Genomic DNA, 10,770 nt, shown 5'->3' on the forward strand with positions numbered 1-10,770 from the left:
ATTGGGCACTAACAAAACATTTATGTACTTATTTTTGAAAATTAAAATATACCTCGGTTATTTACAACATTTTGGATGACCAGTTTATCGTAGTGAGTTATCAATACATCAAATTATAGTTGATAAAGAAAATTCCACGTGTACAAGGAATTAAATTTTTTATGAAACATTTTTAAAATATAAGAGTTAGGCTTTTGAAAAAAGTAAAAATTTTGTCTTTTTAAATACTTATATTTTTTATTTTAATTAGTTTATCGAAAATTGGCCTTGTAAGAATGTAAGTAATATAGTTAGTTTTAATTAATATCATGATCATCTCTGCGATCACAAGAATCTGACTCTCTCGAGATATGTTTTCTAAAATTTTGTCAACTATTTATATCTTATTGTGGTGCAGTTTATCTGAACCATTTAAATTTTGATTGCTAATATACATAATATTTGTTTAAATGTTTAATTTTCATATACTGAATTGCAACTTTTTATCATATACCATGTAAAAGAATATTTTGATAAATATTTATAAAAATGTCATATTTGTGCACGAGTATTTAATACTTTATGTCAAAAATACACTTTTTAAGTCTATATTAAAAATATGCTAACGTAGAGGAATATTTTTGATCTTTTCTTACAGTGATAATGTAGAACATTTTAGCATCGAATATATTTAATTTCCGATTACTTTTAAATTCGGAGAGTATTGACTTAGATTCCCTCTTAAAAAATAATTAATTAAATTTATAACATAAACAATATTTTACCATCATTAACAATTAAAAAAAAAATCTTAATCCGCTACTAATTTAATACATTTTTCATAAGGAAATTTATATGTTAATTTTTTGTTATTTGCAAATAACAAATAAGTTATGTTACCTAAATTTCTTTCTTTTAAACTATTAAAATTCCTCGAGTAATTATTAAAGTTACTTTTTTTTAATCTAAAAGTGGAAATTCGTTAATATTTTCTTTAATTTTTTTACTTTCTGAAATTTATATTTAGTTTTATAAAAGTAATTCAACTGATGATAATTAACTATTATAATAATTACTATTATAAACTAAACGAAGATATTCTACTGAGTAATTAGTGGGATTTATAGCCGTTGCATATAAATTATACTGATCTAAGTTAAGTTTTCAAACATAATTGCCTTTTAAATGTGAATTGTATCGTAGTCCAGAAATGAAAGTTTTTGATACACATGTGTTCGCTAGAGATATAAATTTCCTTAGCTTAGGTGTATTGGAATTACAAAATGTTTCTGAATACCAGCCAGTGGATCGAGTAAGACACACACATGTACATAATATGTGTGTGGTTTTTTGATTTTTCTATTCATCTGTCCCCAGAGATTTGCGTCAACGCAAAAATTTATAAAATTCTTTTTGGCGTTTATCACTTGAAATCTGGAAGGAATCATATGAGTAAACTTCTGAGCATTCTATCCGTCAATCACTCATATCTGTCGGTTTGCTTAAAGACGTGTAAATACTATACTAAGGCCATTTATTTATGCATTATAGTTAACAAGCATCACATTGATAACTTTTTAAACGACTAAGTTTATGGTTTTAGTTAATAAAAAGTCTAAAAATGAGTTGAATAAAATATATTATCACTTTACATTATTATCTGACTGGGAAAATGTTTCATCAAAGTTTTGGAAACAATACCATCCGCACGCGGTATTGATCTAAAGCCAACAAATCCATCCAGGAACTTGGCAAACCCACACATCACGCGCAGCATGTTTCATAAGTATAAAATATCGTATTAATCGCACTCTGTATGTCATTAATAATATCTGGTCAAATTATACTTACATTGTGGAGTAAAAATGATAAATCGCAGGAATATTATCAGAGCGGTTGGTGACGACAATAATAGGTCATAAATGGTAATGCGTTTCCTCCCAAATCATTGTACCCACCATACATATGAAACATGTCACATATTAATTCTATTTTTAGTGACCGTCTTTATTTTTTCCAATGGTCATGTTTTATTTTTGATGCCTAAAAATATTTTAAAGCATTTTAATAAATATTAACATTTATTTAATTCTTTGACAATAAATTTTACGATTATATTAAATATATTTTTTAACGTAAGGTAATACAATAGATATGTATGAGATCATAAGTTATTTTTTTTCTATCTATTTATTCTAATGGTAGCAAAGACATAACTAAGGTATTACTGCTATAGTGTATTCTAATCCAGTGATGGCAGATTGGGATATATCTGGGAGAACAAAGAGGTCATGTTATTTAATCGGTCGTATTATAATTAAATTTCAATATTATTTTTACTTTTTATTTATTTGATAAACTAAATCATATTCTAAAGAAATGTTAAATTTAATGGATTTTTTCCACGATTTCAAATAAACAATTAATTTAAGGAATTATTTTATATTATTATAAAATAGTAATATAAATTATATCCTTAATGAATTTCTCCTATGGCCTAAAAAACGTTAAACTGCTACGTTAAAAATGTCAAGTATACTTGAAAGTAAACCCATAGGGTTTATTATTGCTTGGTGGATTTTAGAATAAAAATTAATTAATTTTTAGTAAAAGAAAATGTATTGGTATAAATAATAGAATTGTTTTATACTATAATTTTCTTTGTGTTATTTGGTTGAATTTAATACATTTATTCAAATCGATCTAAATTATTAAAAGTTATGAGCGTGTAATTAAAAAAACTATAATCTGAAATTTTAAAAATTAATTTGAATAAATCGTAGATAAGTTTTATAATAATTTTAATACATTTGTTTTTTGTTAGATTTATTTTTTAATTTTAATGTTGAATATAATATTTATTTTAAATTTCATTTATAATTTATTTGATTTTTTCACGAATTAAAAAAAATGTACGTAATTACTCCTTATGATATCGAAGTATTTTAAGTGAATAAAAGACGTGAAATTAAAACATTAAGACGATTGATATATTTAGTATTTAGTATTAACATTATTACGCTTTTTACTAGTAGTATTTCTCTCCGTTCTTGCATTATAAAACATATTATTTTGCTTTAAATACACTAAACATATGCACTGTACACATAATTTTATCAAAATTCATTGAAACTTCTTACTTATTTTTTTTTGTAAAATAATTATTATTTTATTATACAATTCTTAAACTCTACTCGTTTTTCAATATTGCAAATCATTTATTGAAAGCTTTCTAATTTCTATGTCAATTTTAAAAAGTAATTAGTGATAGATTAAAAATTGTATAAAAATATGTGGGCATAGAAGTTTTTAAAGCATTTATAGATTATTTTGACAAATTAAGTGGTACAATAATAACCATAATTACATTGAAATGCTGTTAATGATTTGTTGTGTAATCATTATTGAATAATTTTCTCGCGTGTGCTTAATATACACAACAATTTTGTACTGTTTACTAGTTTTCAAAGACTTGTAATCTAAGGTAGTGTTTAGTGGGATTTATCTCGCATTATTACGCACAACTTGGATACCAACTTAGTGGCATCTTGAGTAATTATGTTCTGTTATATTTTGCTAAAACAATTTTATGTACCAGTCAATTACAAACGAGGTAATACGATGATATTACTCATTTAGCTTAGTTTTAATACTATCAAAATATTCTTTGGTAAAAACTAAGTTCTATAATTATATTAATCAATTAATTTCGTCTATAAATACTTATTAATGTTCAGTATCAACTAAATGTTTTATAACACTTTGAAAACAAATTTTTTTTTCTAAATTGATGTTACAAAGTAAAATTAATGTAAGATTTTCATAGATGTTGATAACAAAAAAGATTATTTTGATACAAATAATTGAAGCAATAGAAAACATTTTGAAATCAACAAACGCTTGTAAAACGTATAGTAATATCATTCGAAACAAGAAAATGTATTGAATAGATTAATTCGTTTGTATTTCCACAAACACATTCAATTAATAACTACCTTTTAATACGTCTAATAATTAATAATAAAATGTTAACGTTATAGATTAATTGTAATAATTGATTTTGACTCAATTTTTTTATCATTTAAGATTCAATATTAGGAACAAATTGGGTAATAACGAATACATGTAAATATCCATTTTTTAAAGATAGCTTATTCTTAGTTTCATCATTAATTTTGAAAATCATTTATTTTTCTTCTTGTACATCAGTAATAATCTCTAAATTATGTTGTGTTAATATTATTGATTTAACAAAAAACTTTAAAGTAATGAATTTTTTTGAATAAATAAAATTTGCAGTATAAGTATTGCTGTTGAAGTTAGCTATGATTGTTATACGCCCTGTATTATAAAAAAATTAAGTAAAGGTATGAAATGGTACTTCCACTTATATAATTTAAGGCGATTAAATCAATTTCTTTTTGGCGTTATTCAACTCAGTAATTTACATAACTTGTAAAATTACATAGTTGATACTTGTCATAACACAGTTTTACCCGTTTCTAGTATTCGGTCACGTCTATTAATAAAATTATTGTTATGATTCAGATTTGTCATCATGTTTAACTATTTTTAATGAAAACTTTTTACAGAAAATTATTAATTTAATGATGTAATTAAAATTTTAAATATCTATGTGTATGTGATTGATATAATATTATTGCTATTGTATACTTTGATGTTATAAAATATAGATAAACTATGTATTTTATGATATAAATTAAAAATATAATCATAACATTAATAAAATAAAAATATGATTGAATTTAATCATTTTTAGTGAAGAATATTTAAGCATTATTTTAACTTTTAAACTTTATAAGTTTATAATAAAACGTTAGATATGTAAAAAAAATTGCAAATTTCAATGAAATTTAATTAAAACACATATTGTCTTAAATTTATTATTGTTCTCAGTTATAAAATAACAAAAAAAAAAAAAAAAATACGATTATTAGCTTTTATGGAATATGCTAAAATATAAAAGGATTGAAAATGTATAAAAATATACTTTTTTTTTATTTTTAATAAAAAATTTCAATATGTAAAACAGATAATAAAAAATGATTGTCGAAAATTCATTAAATAATTTTTCAAACAGAAGAACAATAATTTTAGAAAAGATTCTGATAACAAAATAAAGAACGTTAAATAAAACAACGCTTTCGTTACGATCCATTAAAGCTGATAGTTACGTCTAATGGTTTTGACAATCTGTTCATGACTTTTAATTTCCTTTACATACTTCATGCAGAAAAAAAGTAGATATTTTTATTTTTAAAATAAATAAAAAGATTTAAAAATCATATTTTTTAATTTTTTAATTTTGATTGACTAAGCTAAATTTTAATTTATTAATATTAGGGATAATTGCATTTAATGCAATTCTTTCTCAAGTTAAATTTAATGATAAAAATAAGTATTTTTTCAAAGTGATTATATTTCACTATTTATTAATTGAACTTAATAAACTTCTAATAAATATAAGTAAGTGATTAACAAGATATAAAATTTAAATATTCAATCAAAATATAAAAATTAGAGTAATGAAATCGAGTATATATTTTTCATCAGATAAGATATTTGAAGCATTTTCGCGTTCTACAGTGAAAATCATAAATACATATTTGACCTTTAAATTAAAATCTATTAATTTACACTCATCAAAAACAGTTGTAGCTGGAAATATTTTGAGAGAAGGTCTTGTTAATAAGTATAAAATAAATATTTTGCTGCAACGAACATTTCAAAATTATCTTTTAATATTACTTAAAATTATACTAATATTTTTACTATATTTATCGATTTACAAGCACAGTACCATGGCGCCTCCATTTGGATGGCTTTTCCTTTAAATTATAAGTTTTTGAAATAATTTTATAAAAAAAAATATTATTTCTATCAAATATTCAGATAAAAATAAAAGTATGACTATTAGTTTTTAGTTTAAGTTTTAGTTAGAGAAGTGGACGAAATTAAATACCTCAATCATGCCTATTATTTAGTTATTTTCAAATGATATTAAACAATAAAATATAATATAAAAAAAGGTTAAAATTGCAAATAAATTTATTAGCTATCTAGTTCAAAGCGATCATACAAAACATCAAACAAAAATCTATAGTAATGTACTGCACCATGCTCCAACTTATGAAATACTTGTTTTTTCTTCAAAATTGGGATTGTAAAATTTCTTTCTACTTTAATTGAGTTAAAATTACCAACATTTTATTTTTATAACATTTTTATTTTTTGCAATTTCATTCATTCTATGTTTACTTTCAAAAGTATATGATAAAGTTTTAATAGATAAAAAATATATCTTTTTTATAATTCAATAACTTAAAAAATAGGTTTTAGCTAAAAAAATTAACTTATTGATTATATCAATAAATTTTATATTATAAGAGAAAACAAAATTCCTATAATATTTAAAATTGTAATTGTAAAAACATGTTTTTTATTTAAATTACAATTTTTGCTCTAAGAATCACACTTCGTTGAGGTCTGCGGCAACAGACTCAAGTTATAGAAATGAACCTGCAGAATATATGTATATGCTTTTTAGGTACTAATATTTGCTTATGAATCGTATAGCATTGTTGAAAAAAATGTAGATAAAACCAAGAAAACCGATTATCTGACTTTAGTAACTTATTAAAATGACCAGATTGGGAGTAAAACTTTTTTATTTGTAACACATATTTTGCTCAAATATTCTATATATCACTAATTACTAATATTTTACAAAAATTATCGATAATTAATTTTTATTTTTTGATAATACTCCATAATATAGATGACATAATTGAACTTGAACTCATTAACATTCTATTAATCAGATAACTTATTGAGTTATTTTTATGTTGATTAACTAAAGTTAACATTAAACTAAAATTTACAACAGAATAATTGAAAACTATTAAAGTATTTATCTTTTCTAGAAATTGTAATAAATAACAATTTTGACACTTCAAAAGTACAATTATTGATAAATTTGATTTATAATCGGCCAAACTCCTACCTCCTATAAAACAAATTTATTAAAAAATATTATCAACTTTAAATTAAATAAACTAAAAAATGTTTTTATCAATGTATTACATAAAAATGTAAATCTTCTTGACTTTCTTAAAAAAAATTATTGAAAAACTAGTATCATATTTAAATTCAGCGACTTTAAAAATATATTAGTGAACTTTTTTTACTACTGAAGATAAAATTAGGTTGTATTAATTTTAACCAGGTTTTTTGAACTAGAAACACTGCTTCGGGTAATAAGATAAGTTTTAATCTATACTCAAAACATTTAACTGAAAATAAACAGCTGTTTATTTTCAAGTAAATATTTATACTATGATTTGTTAATTTAATTATTTCGTCATTTTATTACATTAATCAGTGGTACATGTTAATAATTTAGATTAATCAATTTGGAACGTGAACATTTTTATAGTAACAAAGCGATATTGTTAACTAATGTTAGTAGTAATTTCGCTTCTAGGCAATGTTTCATTTTTATCAAAAATATGTTTAAATGTTATTGAAAATGTATTTTTTCCCTCCTTTATAGTTCGCACAATTTGTAGATATATTCATAATATATTTATATTATTATTTTACTTGTTGAACTCATGATTATTTTCAGATTTATCTTTAATTGAAAGTTATTGGTTGTTGATGGTGTCATCTATAAAACTCCTACGATATGCTGACGACATCCACGTCACGGGGTAGATTTTTAGTCGGTTTGTGTATTGCCTATTTGTTAGCACAATACATATATGCCAGTTACAGTACTTACGAGTCTCGACGGTTCGAAAATTTGATGACCATTACGTCCACTCAACAATACTTACCAGCTACCAACACAGTGCCAATTTTGCATTTAAATATAAGTGCCATTATTCGAGAGGTAAAGTAGAAATCTAAAATGTAAAAACTGTATATTTAACTTATACTTAGTAAAAATGATTAGTATTTAGAAAATTTTATTTTGTTTTATAAAATACGACTAATATTGGAATAGAGCGATTTTTTCAAATAAACATACGGTGTTTTTGGATAAACGAAATCGAACATGGAAAAGCTTTTAAATAAGCATTTGGTACATTTTGCCTTCGAATAAGCTGTGTCCTCGTTTAATATATTCATAAGTAGCAGCCTTAACGGCTAAACATACAACGGTTTACATATATTTCATGTTCAAGATATATTTTTATAAGCATACATAGGAAATAATATACATAAGTAGACCAGGTAACTCGCGCCTTTTTTTCACTGTATACAGATTTTGTATGCAATGAATAAATCGTCTATGAAACATATTTTTATAATACTGTACTCGTACACAACATATTGTATGAGTTTATTATTCAAATCATATGCCAACCCATAAGAATAAATGATCTCTCCTTAAAAATTTTTCTAGATTTAAAAAGATAGATCATAATTGTTGAAATTAAAAAAAATAGTGTAAAATTTTAAAGTTTCATTATTTAGAAAAAGTGTTTTCATTTTTTCATAAAAAATAAAAGTTGTGACGTATTTATTATATTTTATGATATAAAATTGAGAGAAATGGTTCGTTATGCAACATTATTTTTAAAAAAGATAATTATCACGCTATTAAGTTTTGTTCTGAATAAATAATACTACTAAGTGTTCTAAATAAGAAAATTTTCTTTTATGAGGAATTTCAAAAGTTGTTCAGTAGTTTTACTAAAGAGTAGTTTAATCATTTTTGTACTATAATAATTATAATTTAGTTAAATTTCTTTAAACATTTATTGATAGAGACTATCTAAAGTCTATGAGTAATTCTAAAAAGTCCTTTCTATAATTAAAAAAATAATATCATTTTTAACTGTTATGGTAAATAAGGAAAGATAAACAAATCTATTTAATTTCTGTACAATTATGTTTTTTAATTTACAGCACTACTTCTTTTCTAAAAACACTAATGTTAACTGTGTCATTTTTTAAATCATTCACTCTAAAAAATTAGTCAAAATAATATTTTGTAAAAATAGTATTTTTTAATTCTAACAAATTTTGTGCGTTATTTTAAAGTATGTATTATTAAATCTAAATGCCAATAATGTTTAAAAGCTTTGCTGTAAAAAATTTCATAATTAAAATTATATCAATAAATAAATTGATATAGTTAAATTTTTTTGTTATTTACAAAATTAATTTTAATGGAGTTCTTTAAAGTTAGTTTAAAATTCCATATTATAACATTATAATTGTGTTGTTAAATATTTTTCATTTTTCAGGCAAACATTTTATTTGTTAAGCCAAATGGTACAAATAATAATAGCACTGCAGTGTGTCCCGAAACTCCACCTGGATTGAGTAAGTAAATTTACCTACAATCCTTTCAACGAATTTTTTTAAGAACAGTACTTGAATTAAAGTTAATGAAACATCTTATATAACAATAGCGCTAAAGTATCATACTCTCACAAACAAATAATTTTTAAGTATTAGTTAGTTTGAAAAGTACTTTTACGAGCGTAGAATCTATTTGTATTTTAAAAGAATACACGTCAACAAAAGTATGTATGAATCTTAAATAAAAACTTTTTATTCCATATTTTTAACAATGAAATTGAAAAAATTATGATAGGTTTCTTAATGTAGTATTGATATTACATTTAACGTTCAATAACTGCAAAATAAAGCATAAAAAATATCGAATCGTTTTTATTTTAAGTACAAAACATTACAATTAATGATGTGAGATGTATTGGTGCGGATATAGACCAGAATAAAATATGACTCTCTTAAATAAATGCACAGCATAATATTTCAAGTTGAAATGACAACCTTACATGGTGTAGTAGACAAAATATGAAAACCCTTTAATTTCTGTTTATATCCTAAAAGTTTAGGTTATTATTCCGGAGACAAAATATTGATCTGTCTAAATTTATTTTACTTTCACTTATAGTTTTTTTATACAAAAATATTACATTTTATGAACATAGAAAAAAAAAAAAAGCCCAGCACAGGGGGGTCGCGGCACAGTGGTGCCGTGGTATAGTTGGATCAAGTATAATGATATCTGACAGTGATTATAATTCACTATCAAAAAAAAAACGCTTCGATGCAAATCTTTAGATTGTGTTTAATTTTAAAAAATTGGTGTATTATTACAAAAGCTACATGATCTGCTAGTTTCTTATTAATATCTTGATTAAGATAAAGTATGTCGAATGAAAAAGGGATTATTAAAAAATATTATTTCTCATAAAAAAATTGTGTTGATCCATACACTTTTCAATAAGTTATAGCATTATAAAGTTAAAAATGTAAAATATAAAATCGAGAAATTTCACACAAAAATAGCATTCTGTAGCCATTTTCATCACGAAGACAAGTCCAGAGGTCAATTTTTTTTTTTTAATAATAAAGTACATTATATTAGCTTTAATTTAAGATATATATAAAAGTGTCAGACCTTCCGGAACATTTTCAAAAGTTAAGTTGAAAAAGTAAATTTTTTGTGAAAAAGTTGTCATTTTAAATCCCCCCCTGTGGGCAGATTAAGGGTCAAATTTACAAAAAATATATACCAAATAATAGATAAAGACATCAAGCATCTATAAAAAAAAAAATTTATATTGATATGTTCATTTTTAAAAAACCCAGCACAGGGGGGTCGCGGCACAGTGGTGACGTGGCATAGTTGGATCAAGTATAATGATATCTGACAGTGATTAAAATCACTATAAAAAAAAAACGCTTCGATGCAAATCTTTAGATAGTGTTTAATTTTAAAAAATT

General features: G+C 23.2%; 1 protein-coding gene across 2 annotated transcripts in view; it reads left to right on the forward strand.

The window, feature by feature from the left end:
- The window catches only part of LOC126903334 (beta-1,4-N-acetylgalactosaminyltransferase bre-4-like), a 43,950-nt gene that overhangs the window by 15,230 nt on the left and 17,950 nt on the right, over positions 1-10,770 (forward strand). For both annotated transcript variants that reach the window (XM_050681484.1, XM_050681489.1), the window contains exons 2-3: positions 7,628-7,894; positions 9,258-9,336. In XM_050681484.1, coding sequence (XP_050537441.1) covers positions 7,688-7,894; positions 9,258-9,336 — 286 coding nt within the window. In that variant the 5' untranslated portion in view covers positions 7,628-7,687. The remainder of the gene's footprint in view (positions 1-7,627; positions 7,895-9,257; positions 9,337-10,770) is intronic.

Source organism: Daktulosphaira vitifoliae, unplaced genomic scaffold (assembly GCF_025091365.1).
Source record: "Daktulosphaira vitifoliae isolate Bord-2020 unplaced genomic scaffold, ASM2509136v1 Scaffold_1, whole genome shotgun sequence".
Lineage (NCBI taxonomy): Eukaryota > Metazoa > Arthropoda > Insecta > Hemiptera > Phylloxeridae > Daktulosphaira > Daktulosphaira vitifoliae.